The following is a 20,909-nucleotide window of genomic DNA, read 5'->3' as shown; positions in this document are numbered from 1 at the left end:
ATCATCGTCCATTAGAATGGTGTCATCCGCAAACTTTATTTTGTTCTTCATGGCACAATTGATTTTGACAAACCAATCCTTACTTCCCGTCATATGAGTTGAACAAATCGAGTCCAAATACCAATCTTCATTGCACTTAACTCCTTTCATACTCATCATGGTGTCTTGCTCTTCACGCAATCAGTCATTTGTATCATTCAACCGACTTTAATCTAATGTTTATGCATTCTTTGAGTTGTTGCATTTACTGTCCCACAGTTGTTTGCTACTACAATTTGCTTCTATGATCATTACCAAGAGTGTATTTTCTTCATCAAACTCTTGCCTTGCAACCTTGGCTTCATCCCATTGAGATTTCTTCTTGTTTGCATTGTATTCTTTCGCAAAATTACTGAACCGTTGACACTTGTAGCATTGCTCCTTGCTCTTGTCAAATCTCTTTCTCTTGCCTACAAAGTTTCCATGGCCATAATGTTTTTTGTAGTTGCTCTCACCCCTTTGACTCATCGAATTCTTTGAATTTTGGGACTCTTTTCCATCAAAATTATGAAAATCCCCTTTGTTCTTCAAGGGCCAATTTCCTTTCGATCTCTTGTCCTTCTCATTGAAACAAGCTTGCAAAGCTATCTCCACTTTTGCCTTATCGTTATTCCTCTCCTCCATCCTTTGCTCATGAGCCTCAAGAGAACTTTCCATCTCCTCTTTGCTCATTGTCGTAAGATCATTCGACTCCTCAATCGTCAAATCTATGTTATTAAGTCTTGGTGTTAAAGAACATAAGATCTTAGCAACAACATACCACTCCGTAATGGTTTCTCCACATGCCTTCACTTGGTTCACCAACCGAGTGATTCTCGTTGCAAAATCATTGATTGTCTATTTTTCCTCCATTTGAATCAATTCAAGCTGTCGTTTGTGAGTTTGTAACCTCACCGCCTTCGCTTTGTCAGCCCCTGCATAAGCTTTTTCTAATATATCTCAAGCTTGCTTCGATGAATCGCAATCACCAACCTTTTCAAAGTTGTCACCATCAACACATTGATGAATCAAGAACAACGCTTTGTAATACTTCTTCTTCTCTTCTTTATGTGTTGCTTGTTGCACTCCAGTAGAATTCTGAACAAGAGGAGTAACATCGTTCATGATCACCTCAAGAAGACCTTGGTAGCCAAATAACACTTTCATTTGCTTGCACCACTTGTCGTAGTTCTTCGCATCAAGAATGGGTAAATTTACAGAGATTTTTTCATTGGAAAATGAATTCATGTTGCACACAAGGTGTTTGTGGATCTGAACCAGACTCTTGATTAGAACAAGCAATCACAAAGTTGGTGAAACAATGATGGAATAATTTTGATGTGTGGAGAGTGAAAGAGGAGAAGAGAGAGAGAGAGAGAGAGAGAGAGAGAGAGAGAGAGAGAGAGAGAGAGAGAGAATTGAGGATGAGAATAAGTAGTTTCATTAACTAGGGTGAGAGTGCACCCTACACAATTATATACAAGTTACACAATGATTGAAATATAAATTGACCAAGCACAATAGTAGAAAAATAAAAACTCGAGGTTGTAACTGGTTATGCCAAAACAGGTAACTGATTACACCTGACACTGAAATTAAAACAAATTAATTCAGCTTCAGTGGTAACCGGTTACACCATTTCTGGTAACTGGTTACCCCTACGAAACTTCAATTATTTATTACTGGAATGCATGTCAGCTCCAGTTGTAATCGGTTACAGCATGTGAAATACTTTACAAACTTCAACAATTGTTACAAAAAAAGTTAAAGGACTGACCTATTATAAAAAAATAACTTAAAGGATCTCTGGTTTAATTTTGCATTTAAAATTCTAAATGGAAAAACGAACTTGGCTATCGCCTTGCATTATGCCAATCTTCATATTCTTCATAATTATAACATCATTTTTGGAAAAATCCTACAATATTTTTCTTCCATTCTCATTTAAGATTTTTTTACTTCAAAATAACATTTTTCTGTATTTTAGCATCAAAGGAGCAAAATAAGTTAAAATTTCAAATAATGTACATGTATTACATTCATCATTGTATTAGATCACCTGATTTATTTTGTTGAAAATATGTATATTGCGTTCAGATTTTTTAAAATTCATATTTTGTCACACTGTCCAGAAATTAAAATTCGGATTGCTCTGATATTTAACTTGAAATGTCTTATGTTATGATTGGTTGTAGTTATGATGCACCCTAATATTGTCTCCGAGTCTACTGTATATATGGATGTTAAACCGAATGATTGTCATGTATATGTTAGAAATAATTTATAAATAAACAGGAGTTTGCTATACATGAACATATGTTTCAATGGGTCTGCGAGGACTGTCAAATTAGGATTCGACGTTGTAATTTAGAGGTCGCATTTTGGTTATGATATAATATAGACATTTGTGACGATGATATGTGAAAGAAGTGACAAGTATATAAAACTTATCCAGAAGTTGAAACACGATGACACTAGATCGAGAAAATGTGAGTGTCCTTTTTAATTTGTGAGTATCTCAAGGAAAATAATACATGGATATTTAATGTAATTTGTGGTATATATAATCATGATTTGTGTCACAAGTTAGTCTATCATTTGTATGTCGTCTGAATTCTGAAGAGAAGAAATTAATCTCAGTGCAAAAATATATTATCCACTCTGAAAAAGAAAAAACCTGAAAGTATGACAAATATTATGCAAGTGTACCAATAGATACAGATTTAGGTGGTGACACATTTTTTAATGTATTTTAGTTTTATTTTACAATGCATTTAATTGATGACACATTTTTTATATGTAATATTGGATTGTTATTTTCAACGATGTAATTCAAATACATGTTAATGTATATTATTGTATATCTAACATTACTTGTATTAAAATTGGACTTAAAATTTTGACTGTTGAAACCTATATTTTGTTTGTTTGAGCAACTTTTGTAATTGATGAATCCAGATTTTAATACAAATCACGATGAATCCAAATTTTAATACAAATCATATTTTTGTGTCATTCAAACCGTCAGCATATATATATCCATACAAACCCCTTATTTATATTTGATTGAATCTTTGAATCCAAATTTCAAGTTTTGGAATATCCCCTGAGCCACAATTGCTTTTGTAAGTTGCCAACAAAAATATCTCGAAATGTCTAAATTTTGACATCTCACACATGTTTACTTCAACAACATGAATCCTCTCAATAGATAACAAAGTTAAGATGAAGTTCAACAAAATTGAACTAAAGACAAATGGAGATTTAAGAGTTATGTGAAATGCATTTTAATATTACACAACAGCGGTCTGAACGAGGTGGATGCGACAGTAACAAAATAAAGATGTTTGAAATATCCTAAACCATCTTTTGATCATGAAATTTCATATTAGATTTATATTATCGAACTAATTTTACATATTTTGGGTATGTGATAAAATATTTATGGTAATTTGTATTTTACTTCATCTTTTGTTTGAAATCACTTTTGATTTTGTAATAGTAAGGTATATTCCGGATGTCAGCACAATTCACTTCTCTCAAGAATTCTCCATTATGTTACAATCGCCAATACAATATCACTTTTCATAACTGGATTGATTCTATGTTTTCTTCCATAAATACAAGGACGTGCTTATGGTATCAATTGTACTTTTTAACATACAATTGAATACAAATATCAATCCATTCATCTAAGTAAAAATTGGTTTTTATTTTACCGCTTCTAACTCTTCAAATTTATTAAAATGAAAAAGCCATTAGCATATAATGTTCCACATAAAAACACAATTGCTCATAAAATTTGATTTGTCAACCCCAGAAGAAGAAAAGAGATCCAACTATCACAACAATTAACTTATAGTACATGTACATTAATTAACATAAATAACAAAATCTTGTGTTGTCTGATTTTCCTGACAAACGCAAGTAAACTAAGAATGCACATAAATATGCAGAATCTCTCACCCATCATTGGGGACTTGGGGTTTGCTCTACCATTTAGGTCCAAAAGCTTGCAAAAATGAAGCTGGCATATATACTCATTATGATGCCATTTTATTCTGGATTTGCCTATGAACATGGATAAGAAACTCTACATATGAGAAGCCACCTGCGCTCTTGTCTTCTATCATATACGAGAAGAATAACATTCCTGATGGACAACAAGTAAGATAAGTTAAGTTGAAAAGAACAGAACAAGGTTTACCTTAACAATTATCCACAGTTTTCTTTCATCAATAATTAATTTTAATATGTTCGTAAAAATAATTAAAAATCCATCATGTATTAAGCAATGGAGTTTAAGCAATCATTCTAATGCACTGACCTGATGGATCGCCTTTCCTGCAGAGCTTAAGCCTGCCAGATTTAATAAATTAACAAAAAAATTACACATTGTTTAGTCAGTAAATGACATGGAAGATTGCTCAACAGGGTTCAATATATGATATAATAGTCAAAACAATTAGCTTACCGGAGGTAGCAAAATCTTTGCCGCCGAATCTCATTCACCACTTCATTTAACTTCTTTGACAGTGTATTGTCAAATTGTTGCAATACAAACTGAGAAAACAAAAGAGTCACTTTAGATAAACATTTCATAAAAACACATGAAAAATAATATAAAAAGAATCTTGCAATAACTATGGTTTACTAAAATAAAGCATCTCACATAAGTTCTTTTCAAATGCTCATTTATTTAACAATAAACCCCTATAAATTATAAACACTTTTTCCTAAGTAGAGAACCATGACTAAAAATTGAAATGTTCCAATAAGTTAAAAATTAATCCAAACCCAGCTACAATTGTCAACTTTGCATTGCAAGTTCTGAACAACACAGTACTGGAAAAAATCAATCAAGTAATCTTTAAAATACCAGGATCGTGATATAGAGGGAAATTACATGAGTAGGAATTTCATCAACTGTAGAAACACCAAACAGTTTCCGCACAATGTCTGGATTCACAGACTCTCCAGCATATATTAAACAATCATGACCATTCTCAAGAAGATATATTCCATCATCACTAATGTGTTCACTAGAAAGAGGTAGGAAGGAAGGAATAACAGATTCTTCCTCTTCCTGCAATTTTGCAAAAATGATATTAGTGTCTCAAGAAGTATTATAAATATGAGATCAGGCTTAATGAACAATAGTCTTAAACATGTTATCTTGTCACAAAAAAAAACATTTAACCTTTCCATTACATGGCTTACTATGCTGACACGTTTTCCTATTCAAATAGTAACATGTACTAGACACATTTTAAAATTAAACTCATCCTCTTCAAAATATGATACATCATCAAATTTTGGTATCTGAATAAGCACTTTAAGTACTTGATAAAACACAATATGGAACATCAAACATTGATTAATTAATATATACCTTTGAGTCAAGGTCATGGACAGCCACCATCCTAGGATACACAAGCGGTATTGCCAATGGAGCAGATAGAGAGGACACATAATTTATCCAAAATGACCGTTCATCTATCTTTCCATCTGTTCTCAACCCTGTACTCTTAGTTAACGCTGAAAAAGAAATGAAAAGTAAAATTAGCACCCAATTCTAACTGGCCCTTCTGAAACACATAGCTCCAAACATCAAACATTCTGGATTTCAAAAATATGGATTGACCATTAACAAAATAAGCAAATGTATATAAGCTTTCACAGTCATCCTCAAATCCCAGCAAAAAACAAGACATTGCTTCAAAACAGAAGGACTGGAATAAGGAACTAGCATATAAATGCAGAAGTGAAGAAGCAAAAATAAACAAACAAATTGATTAAAGGCAAACTGTTTGAATGCAAGGTAGAAATGTTACTTGGACATTTTATGCTAATACACAAATAAACTATAAGAAATAAAACCTTAACTTTCACAGCATTGTTCGTCATAAAATTCCTGCCAAATATGCATTATAAATCACCACATACCAAGTGTGTACAGGGGCAAAAGCTTTAGGGCCTCCGGAAGAATAAGTTGTCCAGATGAGGACACCGTAGCGCAAAATTTACGATATGAATATAGTGCATTGGTGCAAAGGTTTGTCACTTGCTCCCGAACAAGAGGAAGTGGCTTTGAAGGGATCTCACTAGCAGCTACACAAAAAAAAAGGTGTTAAAATTCTTTTATCCAAAAGTATACCTACAAACATATGCTGTAAAATATGTACAGGATGACAACGCCACAGAAACAACAGGTATGATATATAATGAGAACAAAATTTAATAGAGTTGCTAATAGTCAACGTATAGTCGAAAGCAACAATATTCAAAAACAGAATAATCACAACGACGATGCATGTTGCTGATAAATGAGATACCTTGCTTTAAGAAACAGCAAAATTGAGTATCCAAGTCAGCTGCACGGAATAGATTACTGAGCATACTTGTGACAGGCAGAGATAAGGTTATGACACGTATTCTTCTTTGGCCATACACAGTTGTGTATAGAAGAGCACACTAAATAATGAAAAAGAACATGTAATTAATAAAATGATACTTCAAGTGACTAAAGTTTTTCCAAGACTAACATCAGGTAATGCGAAGATCATAAACTACTTGGGATAAAGTAGATATCCAACTTCCTTAATACCTGAAAGGCACATTCTGATCCATCCTGTAACTTATCATCATGTTTCAAAGTCACCATGAAGGTTTTGTCACAGTCAATCTGCAAAAAAAAAAAACAGGTTGAATACATGAGTTTGTTTTAAGAAAGCCAAGTAGTTTTGGTCAACATAATAATGGCGTGGTACTGCTAATAAGTACCATCCTTGTTTCTCTTTAACTATCACTTTGGTAGAAAAAACTGTTTTTACTTAGTTGTCCGTTTCAAAGATCAATGCAACATTGGTTATTATTGCAGATGAAATAAGTGGAATTAAATAAGAAATAGTTAGGAATATTTCTACACCCAGATAAACATATGTTTAAGGTCCCATATATACACACGAATATAACTATATCCAGCATCTAGAAAATAATACTTACCCCAGGTAAGTCAACATCTGTTGGGATACGTTTGCAAAAGTTGCCATAATATTCTTGTACTTGGATGCCCTGACAAAAAATAAAATGAAAATTGTAGAGATGATATGTTGCATGATAAGGTATGAAAGAAAGTGAATCATGCAGACTACCTGACTGCATCTCACACGCATTACAGCCTCAAAACCTTGTGGCCTAGTGACATTCCATCTAAGATCGTTGTAAAGCTTTGCAGGATCAGAAAGAGCTGAGAATGGGTAATAATAATAAACCTGAAAAACATGAGAAGTTTAACATTTAAAATTCTGATGTATGCATCACATACATTTATTTGCATGGCATATACCTAGTTTTTTATGTAAAATGCTTTACACAAGAAAAATAGTACAGTATAAATAAAATATTCACCCTTTTAACATAAAATACAATGAAAGCCATATGGAAGCAAAAATAAAACAGTGATTGGATATTCACTTAAACAACAGATACATTAAGCATTAACGTATACCTGTCCACCAGTCGTTCGTGGGATGGCCGATATGGAAGCAATATCAACATAAGTCTGAGTAGTCACAAATACATCAACACAAACCTACAACATTGCAAAATTATTGTACTTTAACCATCCACAACAGGCTGCTCATCAAGCTCACAAGATAAATCAACTAAATACTTCAATTGGACAGAAAAGTAATGCCTAAACAAAATCAAACCAAAAGAACTCAAGATAGACCTGATACTCAGCAAGTTCAACTGCTAATTCCTTCAATGTTTTATCTGATGGTTGAAGTAATTTATGTGCTTCCTGAAATTCAATATATACAAAAACCGATCAGCATCTGCACTTGTATAATTTAATGTAATATGCCGATGATAGAATTAGGTAAAGAGAGAGAATGAAAAGAAACTCTCATTGTATTATGTGATGAACAGTAATACAAGAGGCTACAATATATATCCATGTAATCCAAAACAGAAAGGTGTGAGGCGCATAACAAGCTAACAGCACACCACTAACAAAGCTGACAGCTCAGCAAAACAGAATAGAAAAATAAAATGAAGGGCATATTAGTAAACTACTCTATTAGCCGATGAATACTTTAAATTTTCACTGGTGTAAATCAAATGTCTAATATTAAATTTGATCACTGTTACAATTTTACAGCTAATAAACAATGGGATTTTTAAATATATGGAACTAATCCCATGTCACCGTCTTACAAGCTCAAGTTTATAATAACAAGAAAATGCCATAATAGAATTTTTAAATATAAAATTTTTCAAATAACAAGAAAATGCCATAATTGAATTTTTAAATATAAAAAACAACAAACTGAAATATTTTCAACAAGAAAAAAAGATAAGAATCCAACAATGCAAACAACCAACTTGTGATGAATACCTTTTCCCCTGCAGAGATGTTGGTTCTCCCTTCGGCTTCGCGCGCAGAAAGGGCACCAATGCCAATAGATGGCAAGACTGACAAAAATAATGTTGGTTCTTATATGAATATATGGGAGAAATAGAGAATAATTGAATGGAATAATAAAAGAATGAATCGATTGTAAAATAATAATGAAAGTAACAACTGATGGTGAATACCAATCAGCCCCTAAGCACACAGTGCTTCCCTCACCAAGATGGTGAATCCTAATTGATTTCCTTGATACCTAAATCCTACCTTTCTGTCCTCTTTTATAGCCACAAGCTTATTCCTATTTTATCGAAACAAACCCCCCTAATTAAAATAACAAACTTCTGTAATAACTAATTCCTATAATAACTCTAACAACTCCTATGATTATTTCTTTTATTCTTTTATTCTTTTACTTCTCTTGTAAACCCTCCAAACCTTTGGTTTGGGCCCACTATCCAGGCCCACCACTTGATCCATCTTTCTATCAAATAAACAGAGGAACACGAAAGAAACTCATCCATGAGCCAAAAAATAAAACACAGATAACATTATAGAAAAAAGATGAGAGAAAGAGATCGGCATAGACAAAAGCAAAATGATGACAAGAAGCTGAACATGTATTAAAGATATGACCGAATCAAACATTAAAAAAAATGATGCAACCACCAAGTCCAGACAAAAATAATGGGAACAGAACTGTATAATAATAAAGTTTGTTCAAAAAGTAATTAAATGAACAATTCTGGGCAGGACATATTACTTTTGAAAGATGTGAATGGGCTTTTAAGACAACAAAAACTTTTGGATAAAGCCAATGCATATCACTTCTTGTGTTATATCAACAATGCATATTACTCATTTTTTATCCTTAAGAATTTTCTTTTCTTTATTTCATTTTAAATCGTGGTATGGCACTATAGTAGAAAATTGTGACGTCCTTAATACTAGTAACTTCCATTATATTTAGATACTCACTTTTACTCAAGTTAGATAAATCCAGAAATGAATTGGTCAAGTAACAAATGTGCATGTGTATGCATGTTCATAACAAGATTTTTATGTTCCTCCATTCATGATGCTAGTAGAAACAATTATATGATATAAATATCAATTAAGTTAAGTATAGTAGTTGAGAACCACACCTGACTGGAAAACCATAAGCTTTCCTCCAGTGTCTTTCATTGCAAGGAAAGCTGCCTAAAATAAGAAATCAAAGGTATATGAGCATTAATATTCTTCGTATACAGGTATTGGTTTGGATAGAGGAATGCATGTCAAGTTGTCAACCTCAGTGAGAAGACAGTAAGTAATAACAAATGCCAAAGATAACCTGATAGGAATCCTTTCGTTACAACGAGATAGGTTGAGAGAATTACAAATGCTATTAGGGGAATACATAGCCGAAGCAAAGAGTGCAGTGTGAGTAAGGGCCAGATGAGGGATTGGCCTGTAACCTTTTAGCACTTGGCTCCCAATAAGGAGAAACTAAACAAGAGAAATAAGGATGGGACCCAGAAATCAAGTGGGCCAGTCCATGAAAGGGAACTAAGCAAGTGTTCAATCGTGAAATCCTTTCATGAAAGGGAGTCCTTTGAAACGTCTCTCCCTTTTGTATTCATTTTCCAAAATAGAAACATATATTTTCAAACAATCAAGTGTTATGCATCATAAAGACACTCTACATACAACAAAGAAAAGGTTGGTGAGGAGTGTAAATAAACCTCAGAAAAGCAGAAAAGCCGCGAAAAAGATGAAGAATCTACAGAGTGAAGTTATAGCAAAAAGTTACATGAACATTGAAGAAAATAGGTTTATTTCATCTCTATAACCATCTCAGCAAACAACATAAAAAATAAAAATAAAACTTTAAAAACAATACAGTGAGACAATTATTATAACATTAAAGCAAAATGCAATACCTTGATTGCTGCACCAAAGGCCGATTCAGAAGTTCTATTACTTTGGAACATAGTAGGAATGCTTTCAAGAAGTAATTCTAAATGTTGACGGCACTAACCAGAAAAGAAGAAAACCAATTAACCATATGGTTAAACCAAACATAAGAAATAAAACATAATAATCAACTTATCAAGTAACCTTCTGCAAGTAGGGAAATATTTGAAACTAACCTCAGGTAGTGGAACAATTACATCAGTTTGCAAAGGAGTATAAACATCTTGGACATCAGGAACAATGAGCATCAGCGGCTACAAAATTTAAATTTCAAAATTAGCCTAAGACTCATTTCCATAAAACCATAATTCCGAAGAGCTAGATATCTAAACTAGGTTACTTAAGTAACTGGCACTGTATCTAACAAGTTGCAAAGGAATACTTACTATAATCTAAATTTCACAATTCAGTCCCAAGTTAAAAATAATAATAATAAAAATAATCATAATCTAGGTTGTTAACCTCGGAGAGCCACGCATATCCATCAAAATGAGTTCTCATAGAAATCAAATTATAGAAGTATTCAAAATGACTAAACCAAGTTCTAAACATAAACAAAATGAAATTTCTAAATCACATCGCGTTTTCCTCATATCTTCACTTCTAAGTTCCACCACATTAATATTATCTTGTTCATCACTTGATTCAAACTCTTGTTTTTGCACCTCCAACTCCTCATCTCCATCAGACACTGTTGTAGCAAGTCTAGATTGATGTCTAGTAACTCTTGTTGATTCATTAGCCTCAATTGAATTACCAACAACTTCCCAAAACCAAATCATCTTCAATATTCCATTTTCACTCTCATTTTATTGCAATCATTCATAACATTCATCAATATTGTTGAGGAGAATATGATCGCTTAAATCATTGTTATTAAAGCGGGCTATAAGAGAAAGAAGAGAGAAGAAACAGAGCAAAACAGTTCAATAGTATGTTACAAAACTTTGAAGAGAAACAGAGCAAGGAGAAACAGAACAGAAGCGAATGGTGAAGAAGCAGAGGAGAACGAAGGCGAACGACAAAGAAACATATGAAAGCGGAGGCGAACAGTGAAGCACAGTTGAAAACGGCAAAGGCCTGGAAGCACGGTGAAGAAAATGAAGAAAAAAGAACAGTGGGACCGAAGAAGCATTACACATGGGGTTAAATATTAGGTCAATAAAAGGATGGGGAAGATAAATAGACCCCAAAAAATAATATTAAGGTTTACAAATTTGCCCAAAATTGAGCATAGCAGCCATCAAACCACGATGGCACTGCTATAGCGCCGCTACGGAACCGCTATTTGAGGCCGCTATACCACTATCGTCAATAGCGTAGCAGTGAGGGGTCGTGCCACCACGCTATGCCGCTATAGCACCCTATTGACAACCTAGATAATAATAATAATAATAATAATAATAACAAAAAAAGAAAACCACTGTTTCCACCACTAATCTGAAACACACAAAAACAGAATCAAACAACTGCAATATAACCGCTCAGTTTCCTAGACACCAAGCAGAAGCATTGAAATTAATGCCTAAAGCAACATTCGTCCCTTGTAACAAATGAAAACATGAGTTTGAAAGTAAATTGTTGCACTTTTCATATGACTTAGCAATTATGTTTTTAAATAAAAAAATTTATATTATTAAGAGTGGTCAGTGGAGAGTTATGATACTATTAAGAGTGGTTAGTGCAGAGTTATTTTTGTGTTTATGTTTAGAATATATAAGGGAAGATAGGGAAGAGTTTATTATCTGGGGAATTAGTGAGTGGTTATTGGGAGAGACCAAACTCTCGAACATTTGGGAACGGAGAGATCCAAGACTCTCGAATTTCTTGGAAACTCATTATAATTACTATTAAATTTTATTGTTTGAATTCAGTTTCTATCAACTTGTATCAGAGCACTTCTGATACGGGAGAGGAAATAAAATAAAAAACAGAGAAAAAATGGAGTTGTCATCAAGAATGGAAGGAATGCTTGACCTTGTTGATGAAGTGTTGAATTGAAAGAGATTAGAGATTGGAGAAGAGAACTCAAAGAGTTCCGATTAAAAGTACCAATCTTTGAACGAAAGGATGCTGTTGGATGGACGATTAAGGTTGAGAAATATTTTGATGCAAGGGGTGTATGTAAAAAAGAAGATCAAATACTAAAAATTGCACAGTAGATGAGAGTGGTAAAGTCCTCACACGGTACAAATTATGGATTTTGGTCAATCCAAGTTCCACTTGGGGAAATTTTAAAGATGCAATTCTCAAGATATTTGGATCAGAAATTGATTCAATAGAGAATGAGGAACCAAATGAGAGGACACTACCAGAATGGTTAGACTTAGGCCAACAACCTCCATTGTCAAAACCACCCGACATGGCACGGTAGTGTTTACTGATATTCCTAAGATAAAGTCTGGTAACGAGAAAGTTCGACTGCTGGTATCGCCATCACACCAACAACTGTTCACGAGAGGACTGCCATTAGCAAGCAAATTTGATCTTAAGGAAAATTTTCCTATTTCATGTACAACTCAATTTTTCTGTTTCAAATTTTGGGATCCAAGAGGATACATTTTTCTACTGTGTATTTCTTTCACCTTGAGGACAAGGTGAATCTTTAGGGGCGGAGTATTGTTAGACTTTTCATATGACTTAACAATTATGTTTTTAAATAGCAATTATTATATTATTAAGAGTGGTCGGTGGAGAGTTATGATACTATTAAGAGCGGTTAGTGCAGAGTTATTTCTGTGTTTATGTTTAGAATATATCGGCGAAGATAGGGAAGAGTTTATTATCTGGGGAATTAGTAAGTGGTTATTGGGAGAGACCCAACTCTCGAACATTTTGGGAAGGGAGAGATCCAAGACTCTCGAATTTCTTGGGAACTCATTATAATTACTATTAAATTTTATTGTTCGGTATAAGTTTCTATCATAAATCTTCCAAAACTAAAAGCGGTAAATTCAGTATGTTTAGTTGGGTACTTATGTGCTGCTACCTGCTGCAATGCACGTTTCAAGTTGTAAAAATGAATTGTTGAGTCAAACGTCGCAACTCCCACCTGTGTACGAGGACCTTCCTGTAGCAATAAGACAGAAAATTCTAGTTATGAAGTGAATGTCAAACAAAATAATGTATTTGCCAGAATCTCTGGTCGCACCGCCTAAATTTTAAATCAATATAAAAAGAGTCCTAGAAATTGAGTCAGATATGTAAAAAAAATAGAGATTTGTCAAAAGGAGTGAAAAAAAAAAAGCTAAAAATATTCTGTAATATATATATATATATATATATATATATATATATATATATATATATATATATATATATATATATATATATATAAACATAAAAAATTGCATAATTGCATAAAAAGATACAATATGCTACATCTCAAAATCCCTAATATGGTCTCACTCATTAACTGAGAAACAATTAACCAAAAAATTGATACACACATTCACGTATGCGCACATGTTTCTCCCTTTTTTAGTCACCCCACTATCTCATTCAGTTTGGCCCTAATAAGAATTTAATGTTAACATCTATAGTCTAAACCATTATGGAGAATGTTAAGCACAAGATGAATGAGATCATAACTATATAATGAAGATAAAAAGGATAAAATAAAATTAAGTTCACTCATTCCTGATTGTCAATAATCACATCATTCTCATGTCATACCAAATATAGGAATCCTCATCCCGTAGAATGGGCAAGAAGGTATTTGTAATTCATGTGTGTCAAATGTGCTCTTTGGAGTTTATCTAACTAGAATTATAAACAGACTTGTAAATGGTCATACAAGCATAGCATTGATAGTGTGTTATGAGATCTTCATCAAAGATGTGCTTATAAAATTAACATAATATTTAGACCAAAAGATCAAATAGCTCACATAAGACAATACACATCAATAAATTGCAGAAATAATAGTTATGCTATTATAATAAAGTGTAACCAACTTGGTGGGAAACTGATTTTTCATATCACCCCATTCAATTTAAACAGTTCATTAAGTTTATTTCATTTTTGTTTTGGAAGCAGGAGCAGAGAGGAGGACAAATCTGAAAGGTTTTGTCTCGTTATGTTAAAGCACCAATCTAAATGGATTATAACAAAAGGATATGGTCGAACCAATCAAACAAATGAAAAAGTTATGCTTCACATATATTATTATGTATAAATAGTTGATAAGTTGTTTACAGTTAGAACTCACAGGAAGGTCCGCAATAACTTGATTTATGGCACTGCAAGCTGCCGCTGTTGCACCAGTTTGAACAGCATTCATTGATACATCAACAAGAAAGAAGTACACAGCAGGCATTGGCTCACGGACCTACACAAAATAGTAAATCGGACACCACTCATCACAGGACAGTTAAGGATGACAGAAGAAACAATGTACTCCAAACAAAGCATAAACTGCTTACCTTGTATATCATCTTAGAGCCATAACATAAATTTAGGCCATCAAATAATTAACTATACTTTATTAACCCAGCATACAAACGGACCAAATAAACTTGACTATATATGAGCAAACAGCCATGTATAATGGCCAACAATAGCATCAAAATCAATAAGCCTATAGACAAATTGCCTCAACATTTGATTTGGTGTTGACTGTGAGACAGATAAATTTTCTACGAGCTATATTAGGAAAACAAATTTGCTTGAGAATTATTAGGTTTGGTAAGCTGCTAGTTATTAAATTCATAATTTTAGTCTAGAAGCATCTTTTATGAATTGAAATATAGGGTTGGGCTTTATCTACTTAAATGATATTGTGCCTAATTTTCGTATTTAGTTCGCACTTATTGTATAAATCCTAGGAGAATACCGAACTGTTCTCAAGCAATGGAAAAATAAATAACTAAATTACTACTGGTGAAGAGTAAAGATCAGTGGTTATCCTATTTATGAAGGACCATTCTCCATTAACCTATTAATTTTTTTCCTACAGCGCAGTATCACACTAATCCTTCTTCATGTAACAAGATCATCCAATGGTACTAAATCCTAATATCAACATTCATAATTGCTATACTTAATTTAACACAACAAACATTTAAATTTCACTTATTTACACTTAGGCGTCCAATAAATGAAGTTCAGTTTCTTTTTCTTCAACTTGGATTTTTCACAAAAGGATTGACATTCAACAGCCAGTCATGAAGATTACTGATTCATAAGGTCGAGAGATCATGGTTTGAATCTTTGTGGGCTAGATATCATCCCAAATTAAGCAAATTTGGCACATTCAAATTATTTAAATTTGTATGCTCCTGATGATGAACAACTCAATAACAGAAATATACAACAAATCCATCTTCATGTAGCCCTGAATAGTTAACAAATAAACTAACCATGAATTCTTTAGTAGCAACAAACTCAACCGTTCCTTTACATAGCTCAGGCTTTTCATCAGCATCTCTACGTCGACCATCTGGACCTAAATTGCAGTGGTAGTCCCGTGGAGTTTCATCACTAAATCCTGCAAAACAGATGTACATTCAGAGCTAAATGGTTGGCTGTGTCACAAAAAGATTTTTTTTAATAATCCCATCATTTTCTATTTCTCTCCTTTTTCATATACCCAATAATACATCTAACCCACTAACTCTCATCTCTATCTTTTCTCACACTCTTTCTCTCCTAATTTTTTCGCAGAGCCCAACATAGCCTCAGAGAGCGGACTGGGGGATTCTATGGTACTTTGCTCTTTGATTGTCAAGCTGAAACTGATTAGGGCTATCTCTGCATTGAAAATCTGAATGTCCGTCCTATCAGACCTATCTAACTGATGATGTTTCCTATTTTTCTTTGATGCTTTATTTTCCTTTTTTCAACCTAAAGAGGACATGTTATCCTCCAATTTCTTGTACTTCCCTCTGTCTTGATGAATTTCTTCTATCAAAACAGAAAGAAGAAGAAAAGTGCATAAGCAGCATTAATCGCACTTAAAAAGTGAGCAATAAGTAAGGTGTACAACATATGCATAAACTTGTAATGTGATCGGTGATGCTCAACAAACCACTGACTGACTTTGCCAGTAAATGACAATAAAATTTTATAATTCTTGTCTTTACTCTAGGGAAATGTAATGTAAAAAATTATCTCCAAACAGAATACCATAGTATATACCCACAACTAATATTAGGATGAGCAACTGTTATAGTACTAACCGCATAAATTGCAGATAAAGCGTCTTCCCTGATCAATAAATTTCATAAAGGGATTTACATAAGCCTTGCAACGTGAGCAACGGACCGGACCACTCTCTCCAAAATCAACAACCTATATCAACATTAGATATTTAGAAGTTATTACACCAAAATTTTATTAAAAGGAAACATTTTAGAAATAACAGAGCACAAAGTTCACATACTTTATCCTATAATGTATATCTTCCACTACAGATATACAAACTATGATTTGAATAAAGTAATTATCGGCTCAACACTGACCACCGATCTTCTTAGTTCAAGCATAAACAATTGAAAATACTTGAAAGAAGAGAAATACTTTTAATATTCTCTAAGGAAATACAAGCAAATATAAGAATAACACAGCAAGTTACAATATGAACAAAGAATTCCAAATGCTGTCATTTCATGAATCCTTAAAACATCATCAAACATTTGCCAAAGATAAAGAAAATTTTCAAATTTTCATTTACATAGATAAGACTAATAACATGTGAAATGTATGCAAAGTCACCCTACTATACAAATGCTCCATAATTAGAAGAAAAAAAAGAAAACTGTAGAACTTCAAAAAATAATACCCACAGCTATAGAAACTTCTACAACTAACAATTCTATTAAATTTTTAAAAGGAAAAAGACAGATGCATAAACTTCAAAGGAATAATCATTGGTACTTGAATGGGATCCTCGGATGGGTGTGGAAGCGCCAAAGGTTGGACTAACATAGCCAACTGCATTCCTGATGTTGTCAAAAGATCAGCAGTGAAAGGAATCTGTTTCATTCAACAAAAAGAACAAAGCAAATGAAAGAAAATCAATATGAAATAACATAAATCTAAACATTTTCAAAATTGAAATAACCAATCTCAGAAAATTACTGTAACACCAAAATTCACTTTGAACAGAAGAATTTAATCTTTTATAGAAAGAAAATAATACAGGGCAAGAAAATGACGCTCTTTTTAGGCAAAAATAATAAAAATAAAAAAACCTCTTCAGAAGCCAAAGCATAAAAAATACATCAAACGAATAAAGCCCTCCATCCCTCTATATATGAGATTGTCAAATGCAAAAAAGCAATCTTTAAGTAGCCGCAACATAAAAGCCACAAATAGATCTTTATACAAACAAACAAGTGCTAGATCATACAGGCAAGAAAGAAATCTTAGCATTTTTCATTAACTTATTCATGGATAAAAATATATCACAGATATTAAACATGACCTGATTGATTGTGCACTTCATGTAACGTGGACTGCAGTTGCCCGTATCTCTTACAATAAAATCACTTGTAGCAGGCTGAACAAAAAGATCATAAGAACAAACAGCAGTAGTGGCATATACATATGACTTAATAACAGAGACTTTTTTCAGATGAATACCGGAGGGATGGTTGCCTGGTTGCCTTGACGAGTGTCGTGCATGATCACTGTGGACCCTGGCGTGGGCCTTGGAATTTGATTGGGATCGATTTTTGAAGGCCCTGCCATGGGGGCTCCAGTTTGACCAACAGCGGGTGATATAGTTGTAGTCATAGATTGATTTGGCAGTGGTGGTGGCATGCCAAACATCCTGGGAGGCTGTGAAGTACCAGAAACTGGAGGAGGTGGAACTACCTACAGAATTCCAAAAGTATATTGACTGATTTCCAAAAGATGAATAGGCATATGGCTACAACACAATTTAAGTGCTAGATATGATAAATATTAGATAACAATTAAACATCACACGCCGACAGCTACGCATATAAGATTTTTACCATTGCTAAATGCTCATTTGTTTGTCTAAATATACACATGATAACAGCACACTAATCTCAAGCACTATGAGATATTTAGTTAATTACATAAAGATGTGCTTAGTGCCTTTCCCACAGAGAACATAGGAGTTTTGATAATTTATATATCAACTTAACCATATCTTCTAATTTTTCCAGATTAAGGTTTACATCCAGACACCAGCCTGAAGCATAAATTGAAAAGCTACATATAGAAATGACAATGCATACACATGGCAGCGTTGTTCATTAATGCATAAAATAATCTTATTTTTGTTTAAGAGTCAAAAATACAGCTGAACCTTTCATTTGGGTAACCAAACATACCTCTAGACTCTAGTTGAGCTAAGATAATGCATCAGCCATTTTTTCCTTTTAAACATAGTGAAAAAAGTCTATTCCTCATACATAGTGGTAAAAGAGTAGGCTGTATTACTTTTGTCAACTAATTCAACAAAATGCTGTTACGAAAATATAGATAAAAAGACATCCAAATGCAATAAGTTCAAATATATAGGTACCTGTTGGGCTTGTGTTTGCCAAGAAGGTGCAGCGAAAGGTGAACTCGGAGGCTGCATTATTCCCTGAGGTGCCATGGGATAAGGAGACTGAGGATGGCCCGCCGGACCTGGAGGAATTCTCATTGTTGGAGGTCCAACCGGTGGCTGTTGAACATTGCCACCTGGAAAGTGTTGAGGACCTGGCATAGCCCCACCAGCAAACACCGGTGGCCCGTTACTCATTAAGTTAATGGGTGCACTAGTAGGAGGCATGCCAGGAGGAGCACTCATTGGCGGAGCACTAAAAGGACTTGGACTTGGCGGAGCGCTAAAGGGACTTGGACTTGGCCGAGCACCAAAATTCTGTGGAGGAGGCCCAGGTGGACGAACAGGTGGAGAACCGACAGGTGGAGGAACCCCAGAAAGCGGTGCTGCAACACTACCCATTGGAGACGAAAAAGAACCAGGAGGCGGTCTTGACCCAAACGGCGAAGGTTGACCAGGAGGTGGTCCAGTAGGCCTTCCAAGGGAACCAACTGGAGGTCCGGAAGGAGGCCCTGCAGGCCTTCCCAGCGTCCCAGGAGGCGGGCCAGGTCGCGAAAACTGAGGCGACGAACCCGGGAACCCCTGCGGCGAGGGACCGGATGAAGGAAAAGGCGGTTGCTGGCCGAATGGCGGAGGTCTAGAACCAGGATTCAACGTCATAGGAGGCCGATTAAGATTCAGATTCTGCATATTATCAGCTAATCCATCAGAAGAACCTCTAAAATTAGGGACATAATTAGGGGGAGGTGTGTTGCTTCCGGGTCTAGGTGCCCCTGGAGGCACAGGAGCAGCCATAATTACTCAATGAAATCAAATCCAAACTCCCCTAACCTCTAATTAATTATCCTCGTTCCTCTTCAACAGATTATCAAACTAATGCCTAACAAAAAACACGATCCAAATCTACAAAAAGAAAAACATAAATTGAACGATCAACGAAACAATTCTCGAAAATTGAATACGATCGATGAAAATAACAGAATTGCATGCAGTGAACGAAAAACACGATCGAAGCGAATTGCGATGAAAAAAGAGGGGAAATAGAGAAAACCTGAAACGAGATCGCTGGAGAATCTGCGAAATTGTGAGGAGTAAAATGTTAGATCGGGAATGTGAGATTGAGGGGTTTTAGAGAGTAGTGGTAATTGGTTATTTATTATATCAGCGCCCAATTTTCCTGTTTCGCTCTTCAGTAACGCCGTTTGCTTCGGGTTCTTTTTTCTTTTTATTACACTCAATTTTTTATCGCTCAATATCGGAATCTAAAATTAAACGGAGATATATACTCCTCCTGTTTCAATTAGGTTAAATGGTAGATTTGATAGTAGTATCTTTTATCTTCTATTCTAAAAACTAGACAAATACGTACACTGATTTTTCACGGATTTATTATTAAATATTAAATAGAAAAAGTATATACGACAGATAGTGTAAAAATAATCATCAACAATGTATTCGATTAAATTACATTTATATTTTATATTTTTTAAATTACACTAGTAATAATATACTGTAATAGATTAATAAATTTTTATTCAATGACAATTTAAAACTATTATCTCATAAATAATATAAATAGAAGTTTAATCAATATGCATTTATAATTTCATACTGTCCTCTAATAAAAAAAATTTAAAATATATGTGAATAGTCTTTTATAGTATAAAATCATTTTATATTGACTAAATATATCTTATTTTTTATATTTAATAAAAAATATATAATATAGAATTTAATTGATATGGTTGAAATTAAACAATTAAAATAATAAATAAAAAAGTTTCTTTTATAGACTATTTAAGTATTTTTCATTATTTTTTATTTTTTCTTAACTATTTAAGTTAGTAATTAGTTAATTATTTATTTAATTTGTTAGTTGATTAGATTTTATTTAATTAATCATTTTTATTTGTTAAATGGATTATTTGATTAATTATCTAATCGATTTTAAGGTGTTAAGTCAATTAATCATGTATTTTTTCTATAGTTGTTCAT

The 20,909-nt window shown here is 33.6% G+C and overlaps 1 protein-coding gene across 3 annotated transcripts; it reads right to left on the bottom strand.

The window, feature by feature from the left end:
* Window positions 1-3,784: 3,784 nt before the first annotated feature.
* LOC127097707 (protein transport protein Sec24-like At4g32640) lies at window positions 3,785-20,195 on the bottom strand. 3 transcript variants are annotated; one of them, XM_051036199.1, is made up of 26 exons: window positions 19,966-20,195; window positions 19,746-19,817; window positions 18,891-19,598; window positions 17,975-18,208; window positions 17,817-17,891; window positions 17,267-17,365; window positions 16,570-16,681; window positions 15,751-15,878; window positions 14,601-14,720; window positions 13,380-13,460; window positions 10,567-10,644; window positions 10,357-10,449; window positions 9,580-9,634; window positions 8,423-8,499; window positions 7,754-7,825; window positions 7,529-7,612; window positions 7,173-7,292; window positions 7,024-7,092; window positions 6,626-6,703; window positions 6,354-6,492; window positions 5,965-6,129; window positions 5,411-5,556; window positions 4,925-5,104; window positions 4,493-4,581; window positions 4,346-4,377; window positions 3,785-4,171 (listed from the first exon to the last, which is right to left on the bottom strand). In XM_051036199.1, exons 3-26 carry the CDS (start codon window positions 19,572-19,574, stop codon window positions 4,062-4,064), a joined length of 3,120 nt encoding a protein of 1,039 aa, XP_050892156.1. In that variant the 5' UTR covers window positions 19,575-19,598; window positions 19,746-19,817; window positions 19,966-20,195; the 3' UTR covers window positions 3,785-4,061. The 3 variants fall into 3 exon arrangements, with proteins under 3 accessions (XP_050892156.1, XP_050892155.1, XP_050892157.1); XM_051036198.1 differs by having other exon boundaries at window positions 18,891-19,817; XM_051036200.1 differs by lacking the exon at window positions 19,746-19,817 and having other exon boundaries at window positions 19,966-20,190.
* Window positions 20,196-20,909: the final 714 nt, after the last annotated feature.

The sequence above is a fragment of the Lathyrus oleraceus genome, chromosome 6, assembly GCF_024323335.1.
Source record: "Lathyrus oleraceus cultivar Zhongwan6 chromosome 6, CAAS_Psat_ZW6_1.0, whole genome shotgun sequence".
Taxonomy (NCBI): Eukaryota; Viridiplantae; Streptophyta; class Magnoliopsida; order Fabales; family Fabaceae; genus Lathyrus; species Lathyrus oleraceus.
Note: the sequence above shows the minus strand (reverse complement) of the source record. Positions and strands in the feature narration are given on the sequence as shown.

Excerpts from the sequence above, each read along its gene's own strand:
- LOC127097707 (XM_051036198.1), bottom strand. The coding sequence starts at position 19,709 with ATGGCTGCTCCTGTGCCTCCAGGGGCACCTAGACCCGGAAGCAACACA. Across the intron at positions 10,450-10,566 it reads TAATTGTTCCACTACCTGAG|TGCCGTCAACATTTAGAATT; the intron begins GTTAGTTTCAAA and ends TTTTCTGGTTAG. Across the intron at positions 7,093-7,172 it reads TGCGTGTGAGATGCAGTCAG|GGCATCCAAGTACAAGAATA; the intron begins GTAGTCTGCATG and ends ATTTTTTGTCAG.